Source organism: Eucyclogobius newberryi, unplaced genomic scaffold (assembly GCF_026437365.1).
Source record: "Eucyclogobius newberryi isolate DKJ021-1_F unplaced genomic scaffold, fEucNew1.0.hap1 SCAF_1, whole genome shotgun sequence".
Lineage (NCBI taxonomy): Eukaryota > Metazoa > Chordata > Actinopteri > Gobiiformes > Gobiidae > Eucyclogobius > Eucyclogobius newberryi.
Window position 1 is genome coordinate 30,005,909 of NW_027315723.1, and position 20,057 is coordinate 30,025,965.

Sequence of the window (20,057 nt, forward strand, 5' to 3'; positions counted from 1 at the left end):
CACTGATTTATAATATTAAGTTAATGTAGTAGAAAAAGCTTCAGTTGTAGTCATCTGGACTCAGTTAGAAAAAAATTGACGTTTCGACTCTCATCCAAGAGTCATTGTCAATATCCAAGAGTCATTGTCAATAACCGTTATTGACAATGACTCTTGGATGAGAGTCGAAACGTCAATTTTTTTCTAACTGAGCCCAGATGACTACAACTGAAGCTTTTTCTACTATGGAACATGCCTGGACGAATGAGGGATTACACCGACATTAAGTTAATGTATTTAAAAACAACAACAACAACAAAACCATAAATGACAGAAAGTAAGTACACGGTACCACAAGCAATGACAAGGTCTCATAACCATAGATTTAAGAAGAAAAGCCTAAACAGCAAGAGCACTGTTAAACTGGATAATATATTAGCCTATTCAAGTATAGGAGTAAAGATACGGTGTCTGAAAACTGTTAAACTAAATTACATTTTATGAAAAGGTTACTCACTGTATTTAATGGGAAATTATAGATAAACCTCCAAGCATTTCAAATCAAATCAAATCAATTTATTTTTGTAAGGCCCAAAATCACAACAACAGTTGCCTCTGAGGGCCACAGGGAGAAATGAATCAACAATGTCTGTGGTGGCGATGAAGTCAGACAATGTCTGTGGTGGCGAGGGACGATGTCCCAGGGTCCTCTGTCCTTAGACTCTCCTTCTCGGCCAGGAAAAACTACAAAAAAACCTCTTTGGGAAAAAAGCGTAGAAACCTGGAGGAGTTCCAGTGAAGGAGAGATCCGACTCTCACAGACGGACAGACGGACACAAGGAGACTGGAGCTGGACCCACTCTTCAGGCAGAAGAGGGACTGTCGGAGGCGAGCTGGACACACTCTTCAGGCAGAAGAGGGACCGTCGGAGGCGAGCTGGACACACTCTTCAGGCAGATGAGGGACCGTCCACACAGGGCAGGGACCACTTCACCAGGGGAGGGGCATCTGGGTCCACAGGTCCACAGGAGTGAGAGAAAGAAAAGAAGGCGGTGAACAGTTTGCAAGTGGAATCAAAAAATAAATATTGTTTGATAGCATAAGTAGTCAGAAGAAGAAGAGGATAGTGCTCAAGCTGTCATACTTCCCCCAGCATAGTTACTCCTAGGGCAGCATAGCTAAAGCTGTGGGTTTATCTTTCTGTTCCTAACTACTCTGACCATAAGCGATTTCGAAGAGGAACGTTTTAAGCCTGGACTTAAATGAAGAGACTGTGTCAGCATATTTAACATGGGTCGGGAGCTGATTCCATAACACAGGAGCTTGGTAGCTAAACGCTCTACCTCCTACAGTACTTTTAGAGACTCTTGGCACCACCAGAAGGCCGGCATTCTGAGAGCGAAGAGCTCTGTTTGGATGATATGGTTCTATAGCATCTTTGAGGTAGGATGGGGCCATGTCATTTATGGCTTTGTAGGTCAAGAGTAGAATTTTGAATTTGATTCTAGACTCGACGGGGAGCCAGTGAAGAGACTTCAGCACTGGCGTAATGTGCTCTCTTCTTTTTGTTCCTGTTAGTAATCTTGCTGCTGCATTTTGAACCAGTTGAAAGCTTTTTATGGAGCTTTTAGGACACGCTGCAAGCAGGGAGTTACAGTAGTCTAATCTAGTCGTTACAAATGCATGGATAAGTTTTTCGGCATCACTTTTAGGCAGGATTCTTCTGATTTTGGCTATGTTGCGCAAATGGAAATAGGCTGTTTTACAAGCTTGATTTATATGAGCTTTAAATGAGAGCTCCTGGTCAAATAAGACTCCAAGGTTTCTTACAGTAGAACTGGAGGCTACACTGACATTGTCCAGTGTGACTATCTGCTCAGATAGAGCGTCTCGTAGATGCTTAGGGCCAAGCACAATGACCTCGGTTTTTTCAGGGTTAAGAAGCAGGTAGTTTAGTGTCATCCAGGTTTTTATCTCCTTCACACAAGTACTAAGTCTGTCTACTTGATCGCTCTGATCAGGTTTCATTGATAAATACAGCTGAGTGTCGTCTGCATAGCAGTGGAAGTTAATGTCATGCTTTCTGATAATGTTGCCTAATGGTAGCATATAAAGAGTAAACAGAATTGGACCGAGTACCGAACCCTGTGGCACACCGTAAATTACTTTAGAGCTTGGTGAGGAGCTCTGGTTTACATTAACAAATTGGAACCTATCAGATAGATAGGATTTAAACCAGCTGAGGGCTGTTCCTCCAACACCTACATCACATTCTAACCTCTGCAGTAGAATGTTGTGGTCGATGGTGTCAAACGCTGCGCTGAGGTCCAACAGAACCAGGATTGAGACCAGTCCATCGTCAGCGGCTAATAACAAATCATTTGTGACTTTAACTAGTGCAGTTTCAGTGCTGTGGTGGGCTCTGAACCCTGACTGGAAAACTTCAAATAAGTTATTGTCCTGCAGGTGGCGACAAAGCTGTTTTACTACAACTTTTTGAAGGATTTTAGAGACGAAGGGAAGATTTGAAATAGGTCTGTAGTTTACCAATAGGTCGGGATCTAGATTAGGCTTTTTCAGAAGAGGTTTAATGACTGCATGTTTGAAGGACTGTGGAACATAGCCACTTTCGAGTGAAGTATTTATTATATTAAGAATAGGGTCTATAATTAGGGGAAGAATGTCTTTGAGGAGTCTGCTTGGAATGGGGTCTAGGACACAAGTTGAGCTTTTAGAGGACATAATGGCTGAAGTTATCTCTGCTTGATCAACAGCTGTGAACCTTTCTAGGTTTACAGGTGGATTTATATGGGACGTTAGATTTACAGCTTGGGCTAGTTCAGGGCTAATAGCGGGGATAATTTCATCTAATTTATCTCTGATTGTTTTTATTTTATTATTACAAAATAGGAGGAAATCATCAGAGCTGGGATTGAGGGCTCTACTGCACTGTGACAGTTTGTTAGCCTAGCTACAGTGCTGAAAAGGAATTTAGTGTTACTTTTGTTGACTTCTATTAGATTTGAATAATATCTGGTTTGGGCCTTACGCAGAGCCTGCTTATAGGACAGCAGGCAACTTTTCCATGCTTTTAGGGATTCTTCTGTGTGAGAGCGACGAAATAATCCCTCTAACTTTCTAACTCTTTGTTTATGTGAACGCAGTTCTTGGTTGTATCATGGGGAGGCGCGCTTTGGCCTAATGACCTTCTGTTTTAACGGCGCGACAACGTCAAGAGCAGACTTCAGAGAATCCATGGTCAGGTCGACACATTGATCACTTAAACTGGGACTAAAACTGTTCTCAGCAGGATCACATGACATGTCACTGAATATTGGCTCTATTATTTCTTTGAATTTTGAGATAGATTTTTCAGATATTGTCCTTTTCATTATAACTTTATTTAGTGGGACTGGATGATCTTTAAGAATAAACTGAAAGGTAATTAGGAAATGATCTGACAATATAGGGTTTTGAGGGAGGACAATGAGGTCACTAATCTCTGTTCCATACGTTAGGACAAGATCCAGAGTGTTCTTGTGAGTGTGAGTCGGTTTATTTACATTCTGAGTGAAACCAATGCTGTCTAACAAGGCGCTGAAGGCATTACTGAGAGCGTCATCACTCATGTTCACGTGGATATTAAAGGCTCCAGCTATAACTATTTTATCCCAGGCTAACACTAAGTTTGATATAAAGTCAGAAAACTCTGTTAAAAACTCTGAATAGGGACCAGGAGGTCGGTAGATAACTATGAACAAAACTCCTTTTTGGTTTTTCATATTTGGACATGTGATTGACAGCATAAGGCTTTCAAATGAGTGAAATGCATTGTTAGTTTTAGGGCTCATGAGTAGGCTTGAGTGTGAGATCACTGCCACACCACCACCTCGGCCTGTGCTCCTGGCAGTCTGAAAGTTAACATGGGTGGGTGGGGTGGACTCATTTAGTCTGACGTAGTCGTCTTGTTGAAGCCACGTTTCAGTTAGAGCTAGAAGATCTATGTTATAGTCACTAATTAATTCATTAACTAAGAGCGATTTGGTAAATGAATTATTATATGATAATTTAATTTAATTAAACTTAACTTACATTTTAGGGTTGGTTTGTTACTAATAACAATAATAAGTAGGATTGCATACTTCAAGGCAATAGCACATTTCTAAAAGCTGTAAATGGAGTTGATACCAGATACCAGACATATTTTTATTTTGCTAAAAGAAGCAAAGAACCAATTTCTCCAGCAGTGTGTGAACTATTGGACTGATTTCTGCCGGTCTTTGCTAGATATATGAGCAGGTTTCACAGCAACATTAATAATCAAAGGAAATGTTGGTTTTGCAGGCACAACCATTTTATGTAACATGCTTTTTTTCTATCATATTTGATAGAATAAAGTGGACAAAACATTTAGTAGTAAGGACATTATGGAAATTAACACAGGCAAAGGTTAGATGGATTATGTATTTACATTTAATACTGCTCCAAAGTGCTGAGCAATAAGACAGTACTATCGGTGTGTCTAAATTCACGATTCAAAACAAAATATTGTATTTTTTGAAACATGAATACAATTTACCAACACTTTCAGGTTTTAAATATGTGGTCTTCAATCAAAAGTATCACAAATATATATTTTCCAGACTTTGAGAAGCAACATACTTTTACCTTGATGCTGCTGCTATGGTTACATAACCATACACAACGAATACTACTATAGCTTTCCAAAACCACTAGAAAAGGGACAGTCACTTTACTAAAATACTAACATAAAATCAAACTACAGTATTATCTAAAACAAAACAAAAACTCAGTATTATATAAAGAAAACAATCAGTCCTCAAAGGCGAGGTAAGATTTTTAAAGACGCCACACTATATTGGTTTGTTTTAATGTTTTAGACTACTGGGCCAATTTTAATATTTTCCCCTCAAGACCAAAAGCAGCTGCTTTGGCCAATTGTAAGAGATGCCTGTGGTCTCTGTGGTGTAAGTACAAGAAGTACAAGTAAGAGCATCTTAAATATTCACTAATGTGAGATCCAGATGACATATGGTTTTGTGTCATTTGTTTTGTTGGACTTTTTGGACTAAAATATAAAGTAAAAGACAAACTGGGGGTTGCTTAATCAACTCAAAAGGAAATAATGGCAAAGGATGTGATTTTAGCAACTCCCTTTAGTCACCCCACCTCCAGGATCTCTGTCTCAAATAGATAAGCCACTCCTGTAGCTGTATTTCCAAGCAGGAAATGTGACAGTGTGGTTTTCCAACTTCCACAAAGGCTTGTCGCTCTGTCCGTTGCATTTCTTCTGGTTGGAAGCTCTGTTAGAGGGACGAGGAGAGCACACGCAAGACCAGGAAAATTTATCAGATGTTTGAAGAGACGCATGCTGTTTTTTCTAAGGGGAAATGAGAAGTTGGGAGAGAAAAAGCAGGCCATAAAACTTCTGTATTCTTCTCTGACACAGGTAAACAAGTCATGGCAGAGAACAGCACGAATGTCTTTCTGGAAATACTTCAGTCTTATGATGCCGGTGAGTTTTTGTTTCTTTAGATATGTCTCCTGGGAATCCAAGCTATAATGATGGCGAGTTAGATGAGAATATGTTTCTAAACAAGCTAACACATGTAAATGTACACTATGTCTATTGTTGAGACAGAAAAACTACAAGGTATGATAACCTCTTCTCAACATAAGTGTTATTGACGAAAATGGGATTTGTTTTTGTTGGCTTGAGGCCATTGGAGTTTGTCCTGTTGCATTCTCGTTTTAATTTCCCAAAAACGTATTGGTCTTGGTTCTTCCCCAAAAAGAAACTGGAGTCTAACGCAGATTAAATAGTTTGTTAGCTCTGTAATGTTTTGGCACATATTTTTAGCACTGTAAAAGGGGAAATGGTGCTATTAGGGACTTGTTCCACGTCAAGAGCAATCTTCTAAATATGTTCTCCGGAAATACTTTGTCTACCACTTTTTATTGATAATAGCATAAGTATTTATTTTGTAACTATTTATTTTGTTGTTTTTATAGTGCCTCTGATCATTGCTTTCTGTGTGTCGGTTGCCGTGGGTCTAGTCTTGGGCGCTGTGGTCTATGTGCTCCTAACCTGGATGTCCCGGCGCAAAGCAGGCTCTGCAAGCATCACCCGACGCCCCCCTCGCAGGTCCCGCACCTCTGCACGGTCACGCCCCAATTTCAAACGCAACAACAGCTACGATCGCCGCAGTAACAACAACTTACTGGGAGCTTCTTTTAGCTTCCATCGCCAAGGCTCTTCCCCTGATCAGCTGGATCATCTGGGGTACAAATCCAGTTTTAGGGGATCGACGTTCCACCCTTTGCTCCATTGCAGCCAAATTGCAAGAGAGGCGGAAGAGGGAAGTCAGTCATCGCTTCCTCGCACACCGACTTTGACCTCGTCCACGGGGCCGTCTCGAGACTCTGGGCAGGTTGCTGTTGATCCGTCCAGACCTGAGTCGTTTTGGGGAAACACAAGTCTGAGAGGTTTCCATGTCACCCAGACTCCACCTCCTGCTTATGAGAGCTTCATCCGAGCTTATCAGGAGACGAGCACCTGAGGAGACAGAGCAGAGAAACTAATGGTTCTGATGGAATTAAGAGACATTTAGGCTAAATGCATTGACTGAAGGAATTGTGTGCTATAAAATGCATTGTGGGATTTATGTAAGGGATAAAAAAAAAGCTTTGTATAGAATTAATTATGTAAACTAAAGTTATAGATTTGATTACAAACCACTCTGCGGGAACCTTTGCTGTGGTGGCACCTGGAACTTACATGTTCAAGTTCATGTTGAAGTTCATCAAACTTCAATCCATTAATTGAAATTCTCATTGTACATGGACAGTCAGACCCTTAGATCCATTGACCAAATTTGTATTTAATTTTGTATGGAAAAATCTTATCCATTATCTAAGGAAATCTGTTATAATAAACTCCCATGAAAATGGTGGACTGAACGTTCTCAACTTTACAACAATAAATAAAACATTTAAAAATAACTGGATCAAATCCAATCCAAAAACCCTACTGCCATTTGGACTATATTTCCTCATTATATCTTCTCAAAATTTGGTGGTCTGAATTTTCTACTCCTTTGTAACTATAATGTTGACAAAATACCAGTGAATTCCAGACAGACACTTCTAGCTTGGGCACTCATAACTTTTTTATTTGGATTAATAAATACATCTTATACAAAAGAAAGTCCTTATTCTATCCTCATTAGTTTGACAAAATCTTACTCTTGGGTCAGCTTTTTGACAGTAATGGACATTTTCTGAGGTACAATGAATTAAATCTGAAATACAAGCTTGCTGTGACTCCTAAAGAATATGCCATTGTATTTGATGCTGTGACTAAAGAAATGTGTCAATTTTTTAAGACCACTGCTATTGATGAAAGTACGTCCACACTGTCTGTGACTGACACACACTCTCTGTGACTGACACACACTGTCTGTGACTGACACACTGTGACTGACACACACTGTCTGTGACTGACACACTGTGACTGACACACACTGTCTGTGACTGACACACACTGTGACTGACACACTGTCTGTGACTGACACACACTGTCTGTGACTGACACACACTGTGACTGACACACACTCTCTGTGACTGACACACACTGTCTGTGACTGACACACACTGTCTGTGACTGACACACACTGTGACTGACACACACTGTCTGTGACTGACACACACTGTCTGTGACTGACACACACTGTCTGTGACTGACACACACTCTGTGACTGACACACACTGTCTGTGACTGACACACACTCTCTGTGACTGACACACACTGTCTGTGACTGACACACACTGTGACTGACACACTCTCTGTGACTGACACACACTGTCTGTGACTGACACACACTGTGACTGACACACACTGTCTGTGACTGACACGCAATGTCTGTGACTGACACACACTGTGACTGACACACACTCTCTGTGACTGACACACAATGTCTGTGACTGACACACACTGTGACTGACACACTGTCTGTGACTGACACACAATGTCTGTGACTGACACACAATGTCTGTGACTGACACACACTGTGACTGACACACACTCTCTGTGACTGACACACAATGTCTGTGACTGACACACACTGTGACTGACACACACTCTCTGTGACTGACACACAATGTCTGTGACTGACACACACTGTCTGTGACTGACACACACTGTGACTGACACACTGTGACTGACACACTGTCTGTGACTGACACACACTCTCTGTGACTGACACACAATGTCTGTGACTGACACACACTGTCTGTGACTGACACACACTGTGACTGACACACTGTGACTGACACACTGTCTGTGACTGACACACACTCTCTGTGACTGACACACAATGTCTGTGACTGACACCGCCATCGGAAAAGCTTGTTTTTTTCACAGGTCCATAAGAACAACAGAAGAATATGTGCTCTGTGCCCGCGGCTATTTTCTACTGGAGAAACTTTTTCCCGGACATTATATGTAAAAAAGATGGACTTTGAGTCATGTTTTTGAAAGATGAACGATGTCTCTTTTAAATTTATTCATAGAATTTACCCCACTAATACATTTATGCTAAGATATATTAAAAAATTGACCCTAACTGCACTTTTTGTAAAAAAAAAAAAAAAAAAAAAAAACCTGAAACAATTAGTCATCTTTTTTGGAATTGCACTATTATAAAAACTTTTTGGAAAGACCGTTTACAATTTATAAAACTTCACATTGATTCCAACTTTAGATTAAAATTTGAACATATCGTCTTTGATTTTCATGACACAAATGTGGACAATAATTTAATTCTTATATTTGGCAAATTCTACATTCATAAAACTAAATTTTCATCATCAGTATCCCTTTTTTCCCTGTTCTTATTAAACAAATTGAAACATATTTGCTCACCATATCCAAAAACATTTTTGATGTATGAAATGCTTACATCAAAAATAGCATTTATTTAACTGTTATATTGTTTGTTATAAATGTTTTGTTATAAAAAATATAAAAAAATCACTCTTTGAAGACAGGGGGCGTTGGCGCATTGCGTGACGTATTATTTGTGAGACCATAGCACGAATCAGGTTAGAATCGATTTGGAATCGCTGCGATTGTAAAAACACGTTTTAAATAGTTGTTCATCGTTAAAAGGTAAAATAAGAAAAACATTACAACTATCGAGGTTCCACTGTGTTTATTGTTGTGGTTGACATGCTCTTAGTCAATTAGTGTTTGGTGTAACAGCTAACTTAATGTTAAAAATCAGCTAACGTCAACTAACGCGTTTGCTAGTTTAGTTATTTTAAGCAACTTAAATGTTAAATGTTATGCTCAAACACGTCAGATGGATTCATGTTGCGCTATGGAACCTGCGATGTTCAAATGTATCTCCTGTCATGTTAGCCACAGCTAGCTATTTGTTAACATCACTTGTTTGGTAATAAGAGTGCTATTACACGCATGTTACAAGGATGTTAATGCAGAGAAACCTGTTTACATGTGTGTTTTATGTCTAATGGGTCATGGATCTTTCTCAGGCCCCATGTCCTGGTGCTTTGCTTTGGGAGGATGTCTGGTGCTACGCTGCGTTTGATTCAATGTCGAAGGCTGAGCACAACAACAGGCTCTGAAGTGAAGAAAGCGTTTCAGTGGAGAAGTTTCATAAGTGAGTTATAATATGTACTAGTAATGATAGACTCTATATTATAGCACCAATTCAAAATCATAACATTACACAACATAGCTATTAAAAAAATTCTAAAGACGATTAGAAATATAAATGACCATCATATTATTGGATGTTTATATATTCTATGATGATGTAATATTGCTCTACATGTTTTATTTCAGGAAAAGCCGCCAAAGTAACAAGTGTAGTTGTCCTGGGGTAAGTTGCTGTCACCGCATCTAACTTAGGCTTTGAAAAGCAGTTGTATTAGAGTTCTATCTTCTTTACACAGTGGCTGTCTCTTCATCACATATGAAGTGGCTGCTTTGGACAAAGCTGTAACTATCGACACTAGTGCGATCGTCAAAGAGAAGTACAAATCTTATATCTATCTTAAAGGCGTCTCATCAGAGGAAACAGACACATTTGCTGCAGGTAAATGTTAATGTTGTCGCTGTTTATGTAAAAAACAAAAAAAAACAATTGCAACAGCTGAATGTTGGTTATAATGCCTTTGTGTTGAACTGCTCTCTTTATAATGCGGGTATATAACGGGTACAGAATTCTTGCCCATTTAACATTAAAGACTGAAATAGTGTAATATTCATAATATAATAAATAATAATAGTAGTAATAAACAATTCATATTTTAGTTTCAAAATTGCAGTTATGTTTCAAATGTATAATCTTGTTACAGAATTTACACAAAAAGCGAGAAAGGAGCTACACAAAGCAGCACGGCGTATTTTGGAACTATCCTCGTGGCTCTTTCAACACTCTCTTGATGGTAAAACTCTTGACTTTGGCTTGTCTTTGACCGTATAAACAGTGAACCTTTTTCATAAGATTGAGTGAATAGTTTGGTGCCTAATAGTTACAGGAAACACCTGCCTACATGATACACATCCTGTTTTTCTGTTTTTCTGACACCACCACATTGGGTGTGATTCTGTTGATTTTAGTGATATGTTCTAAAAAAACATTAACATGGGCCTTTTTAATGATTAAAAGCTTCCAAGGTGATAAGTCAAAGTATGGAACCAGGTAATTTTACAGTTGTATAAGAGTAGTAATCTAGGTGTAGTATCAGATGTCACTGTCCGTAGTTTACTGTAGTTTACTCTAGAAAGGGAAATGGGTGTGAAATCTCTTGTTCTCTATGACTTCCTAATCTTTTATATAAACAGAGCATTTTCGCCATGTGGATGCCGACCCACATGAAGTGGCTTTATGGGTCCTCCTGAAGAAGACAAAGTCGCCCAACAAAGCTGTTCGTCTGCAGGCTATTCAGGAACTTGGAGAAAACCACAACTGGCAAGGTAACATTTTTAACTTCTTTGCACAATGCCAACTAGAGGTGTGTGATATTGACAAGACATTTTTTTATAACCACAAGGATTATGCCTATAATTGTTATGGTTGAGAGGGTTAAGTATCACACAAAAATGGTCTGTAAAATTGAACACAATTGTGAAGAAAAATAATTAACTTCTTATGCTTATAGGATAAACATTTCTTTAAATTTGATAGATTTGATACTTCTTTCAGATTATCAGTATCAAACAGCAGCCCAGGCGATTGACCAGCGGACAGCAGTGGGCCTGGCCAGGACTCCTCAGGTTGACCTCCACTTTTTCAGGCCACCACCAGCACTTTTACACCCACAGGAGGTATGTAAACATGGCCTGTTTGCTTTGAACTATTACTGCTAATTATAGTCATTGGTGAGGCTATAAGGGTGTTCCCCGAGATTACGTATTTGCAGAACCCGAATCTTTATATGCAGTAAATCAAACGTCCGTTTGTGATTGCTCTTTACTTATTCATATCACTGACTTATTGCACCAGTCTGTATCATTTTTTACCCTGCTCATCCAAATCTAACTCATGAGTCTGGGTTAAGAAGCTTAAACTTAAAATGAAGAGTTTTAGAAGACTATAGCCACTGCAAAACAGTTCGGGCAATAATAATTAGTATCGTCTACATTTCCTACTGTATGTAGGACTTTGAACAGACAGTATAAACCACAGGCCATCCAGACAAGCTGGTGAGAGGAGTTTATGTGTAACTTTTATTGACAGGAACCATTTATCCTAACTATATTGTAAAACTGCATGTAAAAATTGACCAAATCTTGTTTCTTCTAAATCTTTCCGTATTGGTGTAGTGCAAAGTAAAACTTTTTGGGACTGAATGATTTTATCCCAGTGCTGAGCTCACGAAGTGATTAAGTTCATCATAAAAGTTACATTATTTGCATCATAATGATAATTCTCATTTTATACATTATATAGGATGTGTCAGCAGAGGATGGACTGAGGCAGCTGTTGGGCTCTCTGCCTCAGTCAGAGGTGGACAAATGTGTTCAATACTTCACCTCTCTGGCTCTGCGGGAGAGCACTCAGTCTTTAGCAGCACAACGGGTCTGTTTTAAATTGCATTGTGTGTGTTTTTTTTGTATTTATTTTTTTTAATCCAGACTAAATATTAACTGATTGCAGGGAGGCCTATGGTGTTTTGGTGGTAATGGACTGCCCTATGCTCAAAGCTTGACTTCAGTTCCTTCTGAGAAAGTGGAGTCGTTTTGTTTACAGGCTCTGGTGCAGCACTCAAAAGTAAATGTCATTTTAGGTTATTAGATCTGTGTCGATTGTATCTGGTTGAACTTTTGGTTCTTTTGTTTTCTTCCGTTAAGGTCCAGAGTCACTGTGATCCTATTGTAAAAAATGGGGGGCTGCATCTACTTCAGAAAGTTTTCCAGCTTCGAACAGATTCACTTAAAATTCAAAGAAATGTTGTTCGCATCATTGGAAATTTGGCAATTAATGAGAGTCTTCATCCAGCCATCGTCCAGTCTGGTACGTGTGGAATATTGACATCAAATATGTAGTGTTTGTCTCTTTTGATCATCTTAAACTTTGACATACCTTAGGGTTTGTGTCTGTCTTGGCTGAAATGATGCAGTCTCCTCACACCATGCAAGCCTCCCATGCAGCTCGTGCACTTGCAAACCTGGACAGGGAAACGGTTATGGAGAAATACCAGGACGGAATATATATTCTCCACCCACAAACACGTGGCAAGTAGGAAAACAATCAGCTCTATTACAACAAAATATGATGTAGTAGTAACAATGTGGAGATAGGACTTTTTATTTCAAATGTAGTTCAGCCATTTCATAATCTTGTTTCTATTTTCAGTCAACCAATCAAAGCAGATGTGCTCTTCATCCATGGGATTTTAGGAGCAGCCTTTAAAACATGGCGACAGAAAGACCCCAGTAACTCAACTGAGGAAGACGACATAGAACATAGAAATTATTACACTGAGTGCTGGCCCAAAGTAAGCCTTTACTTACATGAAAAATAATAGTTTTTCATGTTAATGATTGTTATTATTGTTTTGATAGTCATGGCTGGCAGCAGATTGCCCTAATATTAGAGTGTTATCTGTGGAATATGACTCTCATCTCAGTGACTGGATGTCCAAGTGCCCTGCTGAGAATCAGAGGTGAGACGTCTGCCTTATAATGATAATGGCTTTGTATAATTGTCTTATTTTGTTATTCCCCTTTCCAATATTATGTAGTTGTAATGAATAAGACATGTATTATGTCCTTCATCTTTTTAGAAAGTCGTTAGCCTTCAGAAGTCAAGAACTGCTGAAGAAGTTGCAGCAAGCTGGAGTTGGACAACGACCAGTTGTCTGGGTTGCACACAGTATGGGAGGTATTTATCAACTTTTACTCGTTGTGCTTCACACAATTATCAAATAACTTCCTATATTGACAATGTTGAAACCTTTCACCCAGTTTGTGTTGTCTAAGTCAATAGACTTTTACATATATCTACTGTACTTTTACCTTATTCCTTATCTTTTTATTTTCAGGACTACTTGTCAAAAAAATGCTGCTTGATGCTGCAGAGGATCCAAATATGCAAGATCTGCTAAAAAATACCAAAGGCATTTTATTTTATAGTGTCCCTCATCGTGGCACCTTCATGGCTGAGTACTCGGTCAGTGTGAGATATTTGCTGTTTCCTTCTGTTGAAGTCAAGGAGCTCTGCAGAGGTCGGTGAGAAAATAAAATAGTTTAGCAGAAACAGTCTGACACTAATGCACTGTTGTTTTGTGTTTTAAGACTCTCCAGCACTGCGTAACCTAAATGAAGGCTTTTTAGACTTGGCCAAAGAAAAGGACATTAAAGTTCTTAGTTTTACTGAGACACTTCCTACTACCATTGGCCCAATGATCAAAATATTGGTGGTGTCCCCTTATTCAGCAGGTAAACTTTATAAATTAAATTACTAGGTGGAAATGAAAGCTTTGAAGTTTTCTAATGTTTTTATTTTTACCTGTTCAGATCTTGGCATTGGAGAGCTCATTAAAGTGGATGTAGATCATCTAAACATCTGTAAGCCAGAGAAGAAGAACTCATTTCTGTACAAACGAAGCCTCCAATTCATCCAGGAAGCTCTGCACAAATACATTGACCCCTAACTTGAACCATAGTCAGTTAACCTATTTGTCCAAAACCATTGTTAAACCTCAGCCTCGTGGGTAGAACGGACTCATTTGAATGTGTACATTATGATGTAAATATAAAGGCGGGATATGTGGCTTGCGCTGGTCACTGGTTCTAAAGGGACTGCAATCACAGCTGAAGTTGAGTTGCCAGTGCCTTAACCTGCAGACAGAGGACACACAACAAGCCACGCCTCATGTTCAGCTCCTCCAGAATCCCCTGAGCTGCAGAGGCTGCACCAGCAGTGACTCCTGACTGGCTGCAGGTGCTGCGCCATTCAGAGAGAGGCCTTAAACTGGTTTCAGCCATAGGAGCTGGCAATCCTGGGCTGAAACTAGCTCCAGCTCAAGTTGTTCCATGAAAGAAATATAATAATACTGGGTCTAATCAACGCTTAATCAGGGTTTAGGGTTTAAACTGCGCCTTGTGTGCTCTTGGTGAATCTGGTGAGGCCAGACCAATGGAACAATTAAACCATGTTTTTATGATCTGATTAAACAAGAGAGGAGCCAGAATATATTGTTTTATAACAATGTTGCGTTCTGTTGATTCTGATTAAAGGCGTGAGAGCAGAGACACGGCTCGCCCTCACCCTTCTGTTTGCTCCTCAGGCAGACAGAGGGTTGCAGCGTATTTATTGCAAAGTTAAGTACAAAGTTGCCTAACTAGCTCCACATGGAAGCCCTATTCCCATTAGCCAATGCTTTGGCAGTTATAACTAATGTTTCTGTTATAAATCAGCATTGCTGTTAGTAATCTGGGGAGACATGGTTCATTAAAATTCGACATACCCCACTTTTGGTGCTTTTAACTAAACTGCCATTTTCTTGGTGTACTAACAGTTACACACTGATTACAGTTCTTAACCCATGATTTCAATGAGGCTACTTTTGTTCTGTATTGATTTGCAGCTCAGAGTAAATGCAGTCTGAATATGTGAGACGTATTGCCAATGTATGAGCGTAAATAAGCCTAAATAAATGTCTGTGTTTGCACTTTATAATGTACACCTTTTTCCAAGCACAAGAGTTGAGGGAGATGATCATGAATACTTTGTCCCTCCCAGCCCTCCGTAGATCGCGTCACGAGCTAACACAAACACGGTAGCCACCAGCTCAATGTTTTATGTCATATTTTTTGTCATATCGAAATCCAGTTGTAACTTCTAAAAGTATTTAGTTATCTCTGGCACAAAGTATTCCATACGCTAACATAGCCATCGGTGCGTTAGGAAGACGTCTGAGGGAGTGTTAATTCATATTAAATGTCTGCTAATGCTAACTAAGCTAACACGTTGATTAACATTCTTTTGGTAACGCAGGATTTCTTTTTTCTCCATTTACCAAATCGATCGTCATGGTAAACGTGCACAAAGGAGTACTCGTGGAATGGTGAGAACATCACATATAGTTTATATGTTGAATTTATGATGATAAACTTCATGTGAGCTGGGTTTGGTCATTGATAGTAGTCCGATCACATACACACTATTGTTAGCTAAATGGGTTGTAGCATTGCTGTAACTATAAACATTAGTTCTGTCAAATGTGGCACTTTTAGAAATAATCTCAGTGTTTAACATTGTGCCATTTGTCATATTGCTCTGAAGTGTGGTGTTCTGCTGCTCAAAAGGATATAGCAAAAAATACAAATTACTCAAAATAAAGTAGCAAGTCTTGTGTTCCACTCAGTTGCTGCTTAATTTAGATCAAATAATATAAGTTACATTGGACACTTTACTGTATAATATACACAATACAATGACCTTTGAAAGCCTGCTTTTATATTGAATCAACTAGTCTACTGTGATTCCGTGCATAAGCATAACAGTAGAACCGCAGCCAGTGGTCATCTCATCCCACCACATCACAATGAAAAGAAGTCTTGTACAGAGCAATATCCATTTTTAACAGGTCATTTAAATGTGCACTATACACTATTATGGACTGGAATTTAACATTACTTTCAAAATACTTTCTCTGTAATGAAATAAGCAAAGAAATGATTGATTTTATTGTATTTAAAATAAGACCTGTTTTTAATTGCAGGAAAGCTAGCTGATTGCACTGCGTTCAGCTATTCAGATCCATTTAAATAAACAATTAATCAAGTGCCTAACTGGTCGGACTGACTACCTGTTTAACTAAAACATAGTTATAATTAAAAATGTTGAATTGACCTAGTTTCCCCCCTTTTGTTTTAAAAGTTTACGTTTGGTCGTGGACAGCAAGGTCCAAATGTCATCTAATTTTCACAATCATTTTTAGACAGTTAAAAATATGTGACCATACCGTACATAAATTGTATAATATAATTTAGTATATTCATGACTGCTGCCTTCAAGTGCTCTTCAAGATGCGTTCATTGTCGTAGCGAAGGGAAATATTAAACACACTTTCTCTGGTGAGACCAAATCCAACAAGATCGCACAGGGGAAAAAAGAAAACTATTGAAGATTTTATTTTATTACGCTTACAATTAAGTGTTAATAGAAAATGATTACCATAATTCTTATAGCGCATGAAGGCAGCAATAGATAGAGGAATTCCTTTTTAGAACTCGGCACTTCCTGTAATTTTCAGCTTTTATTTTTTAACTTGTCCATTTGATTGATGACTAAAACTAAGATTAATATTTACCACAGCTACTGTCCAACTAAACAAAGAAATAATAAGAAAAACATGAAAACCTGTCAGACTTCAAAGGGACACAGTAATCCTCCCTACTACTTGATTTAAGTTAAACTCTAGACGACTCATTGAACTAAAATGCAGTTAAGATTAAAGTCTAAAGAATGATAAAGTCTGAAGAATAAAGTAGATGGCGGTAAATGCACCTTTGCAGTTGGCTGCCAGCTGCCATTTAAAAGCAACAACAAGTTAAACTATCAAGACATCTTGTTTGTAGTATATAAAAAATAATGTTGTTTTTGTGTATGTGTTCTGTTTATTTGTGCTTGAACTAGTGATCCTGCCATGAAACAGTTCCTCCTTTACTTGGATGAAACAATGGCCCTCGGAAAGAAATTCATTCTCAAAGACTTGGACGACACACACGTCTTCATTCTTGCTGAAGTGGTGCAGACGCTGCAGGACAGAGTGGGACAATTAATGGATCAAAACTCTTTTCCAATCACACAGAAGTAGCTGTGGTTTATATAATGGACTGAATGGAAGACTGTCACGTTTGTTCATGGCTGCCAGGGAAATAATTCCTTCCTGATTTGAAGATTTTTTTTGAGGCAACATACGTATTTCTTCTCTAAATTGTATGACATGATTTGATTAAAGGAACACTATGTAAGTTTTCTGGTGTAGAGTCTCTTACTTGTTTGTCTCATGAAAATGTTATTGCTTTGCCTGGACTGTTCATGTTCTACAGTATGTATTAGCTCATCATACGTTTATTCAATTCCTGATGTTTTTATTGCCAAAAATACTACATATATTCTACTTTTTGAGAGAGTTACTTGCTTGTCTCCATGGAAAATGCAAAGTGTAAGGCCATTTTGTGGAACATTCCAGGCTAAACATGGAGAATAGTTCTAAGGTTTTGAACGTCCACCTGAACACTGGACCCATGTAAAACTATGACAACTGTAACACAAGTATTATTCCAACAAATGTTATTTTTGTGTTACTTTTAATGGTGGTTGATAAGACCCATTTACCACTGTAGTTGTACATTTTCAAAGTAAGTGTTATACGCTATACCGTAAACACCAAAGAAGAAGAAAACGCATATAACACATGCTATAAAAAAAGCATGTGTATTCGATTCCTTTCCGCTTTGATCCCATGGGCTTTGTAGACAATGACACGTGAACGCATGATTGTGCTTTCTCTTTTTTATCTATTTTTTAACGGTACAGCGTAAAACACATACTTTGAAGACGTACAACTACAGAAGACGAAGAAAAAAGCATTTTTTTTCTTCTTCTTGTGTTAAAAGTGACATACAGTAACAAGTAACATGAGTACGTCTTCTTAAAACGCTGTATTTACAAAAGTGCGCCAGAAAAAAGTTCTGATGTGCTTTAATTGCTATAATTTATTTTGAAATCTTGCCGTCCTTCACACTACTGTTTCCGGTTGAAGTGTGCATCGCAAGCTTTTCTGCGCTGATCAGAATGGACGAATTTCAGGCTGACGACGAGGTTTGTATTTTCACTGTCTTGTTTTTATGCACAACAAATTATACACAACTTTGAAGTTGAAATTCAACCACTGTCTTGGTATTTTAACTGGATTGTGTAGTTAAAAACTACGGAGCTAGCGTTAACGTTACCAAGCAACAGCTAGTTGTTGGCTATCGATTGTTGGCGAGAATTGTGGGAATGTCCAACTAATTATTTCTGTTTCTACCTTTAACAGACAACCTTTGTCGTTGAAGAAGTTGGCAAATTAATAAAAGAGGTTAGTTAACTAGTTCTAATTACATGTTTATGCATCACATAATGTTCTTTCTTACATTTACGCCACCGTTACTAAGGACTCTTACGGTTGCTAAGCACGATGTTGATACGTTTCACGTGAGGCTATCAATATTAGCTTAAAAAAAAAAAAAAAATATATATATATATATATATATATATATATATATATATATTAGCTAGGGTGTGACGCTAACTGGAGGCACGTATTTCTTAAGCTCTGTTAATGAAGATCTGACCTTTGTTAAAACACAATCTTACCATGTAGAATCTTTGAAACTAACAAGTGCAGTTAATGTTACCTAAGTATTTTTTGTTTCAAATGACACTGCAGTCACAATTGAACACCCAAACGGAACCATGAATGCCGAAACCCATTTGTTCAGACCGTCTAAATAATTCTCAGGCTAAGTTATGTTTGTGTGCATTGAGTCACCATGGTACTGTACCATCCTCCATAGAATTGCATGCAGCTCACCCCCACCGTGATGCCACGACCAAGTTTTTTAATTGTTTAATGTGTGCAAGCTGCAGAAGATGCATTATCATTGCTTCATTGTAACGTTTGTCACTGTAGTCTGTTGAAGCAACTATTGGTGGAAATGCCTATCAGCACAACAGGGTTAATCAGTGGACCACCAACGTCGTGGAGCAGTGTCTTAGTCAGCTCAGCAAACTTGGGAAGCCCTTCAAATATATTGGTAGGTGAAAAGTCTCCTAACACTTTTTAATAATTCATTTTGGCTTAAAGGTATTTTTTTAAAAATCTTTTGTAGTAACCTGTGTCATCATGCAGAAAAATGGAGCTGGTCTGCAAACAGCTAACGCATGTTTTTGGGATAACACCACTGATGGTAATTATTCATATCATGCATCATGCTATTCTGAGAAAACCTATATGAAAGTGTTTTCTTATTTTGAACAGGAAGCTGTGCTGTGAGATGGGAAAACAAGTCAATGTACTGCATTGTCACAGTTTTTGGACTGGCCATTTGATGTAGTGAGGGAAGTAGACTCCAGATGACTCTTTCTACAGTGAGGAAAGTATTTGAACACACTGCAATGTTGCAAGTTCTCCCACTCAGAAATTATGGTCTGAAATGAAAAGGTGTTCAAATACTTACTTTCTGCAATGTATGTCTTTTTCATTTTTGAGTGTAACCTTTCAAATAAAATGTCAATCGTTTACAAATGGTTTTATTTACACAACAGAAGTATAACTTAACATGCTTAGATCTCACATCAAGTCACAATTACTGGTAAAACAAGAAGCCACAATTTTGCACCAGCACACCATTATAAATGTAAAATAAAGAATTAACTATGGCATAACAATATAAGAATGCAGCTTATAATGTTAATGCAAGGCACCATTTTTGATTGAAATACACACATTTATAACAATGTAGGCTG

General features: G+C 38.4%; 4 protein-coding genes across 4 annotated transcripts; all 4 read left to right on the plus strand.

Annotated features, from left to right (window-relative positions):
• The first annotated feature begins 5,220 nt into the window (after positions 1–5,220).
• Positions 5,221–6,678, plus strand: myct1a (myc target 1a). The gene is made up of 2 exons (XM_072451567.1): positions 5,221–5,515; positions 6,013–6,678. The coding sequence occupies exons 1-2, from the start codon at positions 5,461–5,463 to the stop codon at positions 6,558–6,560; spliced, it is 603 nt and encodes a 200-aa protein (XP_072307668.1). The 5' UTR covers positions 5,221–5,460; the 3' UTR covers positions 6,561–6,678.
• Positions 6,679–9,139: 2,461 nt separating this feature from the next.
• On the plus strand, positions 9,140–14,236 carry serac1 (serine active site containing 1). The gene is made up of 17 exons (XM_072443024.1): positions 9,140–9,169; positions 9,556–9,683; positions 9,869–9,905; positions 9,979–10,121; positions 10,384–10,473; positions 10,874–11,005; positions 11,235–11,356; positions 11,982–12,110; positions 12,189–12,302; positions 12,383–12,545; positions 12,620–12,770; positions 12,888–13,029; positions 13,097–13,197; positions 13,318–13,415; positions 13,576–13,758; positions 13,829–13,972; positions 14,051–14,236. Exons 2-17 carry the CDS (start codon positions 9,587–9,589, stop codon positions 14,185–14,187), a joined length of 1,983 nt encoding a protein of 660 aa, XP_072299125.1. The 5' UTR covers positions 9,140–9,169; positions 9,556–9,586; the 3' UTR covers positions 14,188–14,236.
• A 1,225-nt stretch (positions 14,237–15,461) lies between these two features.
• Positions 15,462–17,391, plus strand: gtf2h5 (general transcription factor IIH, polypeptide 5). Its single transcript, XM_072443234.1, has 2 exons — positions 15,462–15,603; positions 17,178–17,391. Exons 1-2 carry the CDS (start codon positions 15,569–15,571, stop codon positions 17,356–17,358), a joined length of 216 nt encoding a protein of 71 aa, XP_072299335.1. The 5' UTR covers positions 15,462–15,568; the 3' UTR covers positions 17,359–17,391.
• A 901-nt stretch (positions 17,392–18,292) lies between these two features.
• dynlt1b (dynein light chain Tctex-type 1b) lies at positions 18,293–19,709 on the plus strand. Its single transcript, XM_072443066.1, has 5 exons — positions 18,293–18,368; positions 18,586–18,627; positions 19,222–19,345; positions 19,421–19,498; positions 19,570–19,709. Exons 1-5 carry the CDS (start codon positions 18,342–18,344, stop codon positions 19,638–19,640), a joined length of 342 nt encoding a protein of 113 aa, XP_072299167.1. The 5' UTR covers positions 18,293–18,341; the 3' UTR covers positions 19,641–19,709.
• Positions 19,710–20,057: the final 348 nt, after the last annotated feature.

What these genes read in the sequence shown, in the direction of transcription:
- myct1a (XM_072451567.1), top strand. Translation starts at nt 5,461, where the DNA reads ATGGCAGAGAACAGCACGAATGTCTTTCTGGAAATACTTCAGTCTTAT. An exon ending in ACTTCAGTCTTATGATGCCG is followed by an intron (nt 5,516 to 6,012) that starts GTGAGTTTTTGT and finishes TTGTTTTTATAG; the next exon opens with TGCCTCTGATCATTGCTTTC.
- serac1 (XM_072443024.1), top strand. Translation starts at nt 9,587, where the DNA reads ATGTCTGGTGCTACGCTGCGTTTGATTCAATGTCGAAGGCTGAGCACA. An exon ending in CTCTGGTGCAGCACTCAAAA is followed by an intron (nt 12,303 to 12,382) that starts GTAAATGTCATT and finishes TCTTCCGTTAAG; the next exon opens with GTCCAGAGTCACTGTGATCC. An exon ending in ACACTGAGTGCTGGCCCAAA is followed by an intron (nt 13,030 to 13,096) that starts GTAAGCCTTTAC and finishes TTGTTTTGATAG; the next exon opens with TCATGGCTGGCAGCAGATTG.
- gtf2h5 (XM_072443234.1), top strand. Translation starts at nt 15,569, where the DNA reads ATGGTAAACGTGCACAAAGGAGTACTCGTGGAATG. An exon ending in AAAGGAGTACTCGTGGAATG is followed by an intron (nt 15,604 to 17,177) that starts GTGAGAACATCA and finishes TGCTTGAACTAG; the next exon opens with TGATCCTGCCATGAAACAGT.
- dynlt1b (XM_072443066.1), top strand. Translation starts at nt 18,342, where the DNA reads ATGGACGAATTTCAGGCTGACGACGAG. An exon ending in AATTTCAGGCTGACGACGAG is followed by an intron (nt 18,369 to 18,585) that starts GTTTGTATTTTC and finishes TACCTTTAACAG; the next exon opens with ACAACCTTTGTCGTTGAAGA. An exon ending in TTGGCAAATTAATAAAAGAG is followed by an intron (nt 18,628 to 19,221) that starts GTTAGTTAACTA and finishes TTGTCACTGTAG; the next exon opens with TCTGTTGAAGCAACTATTGG.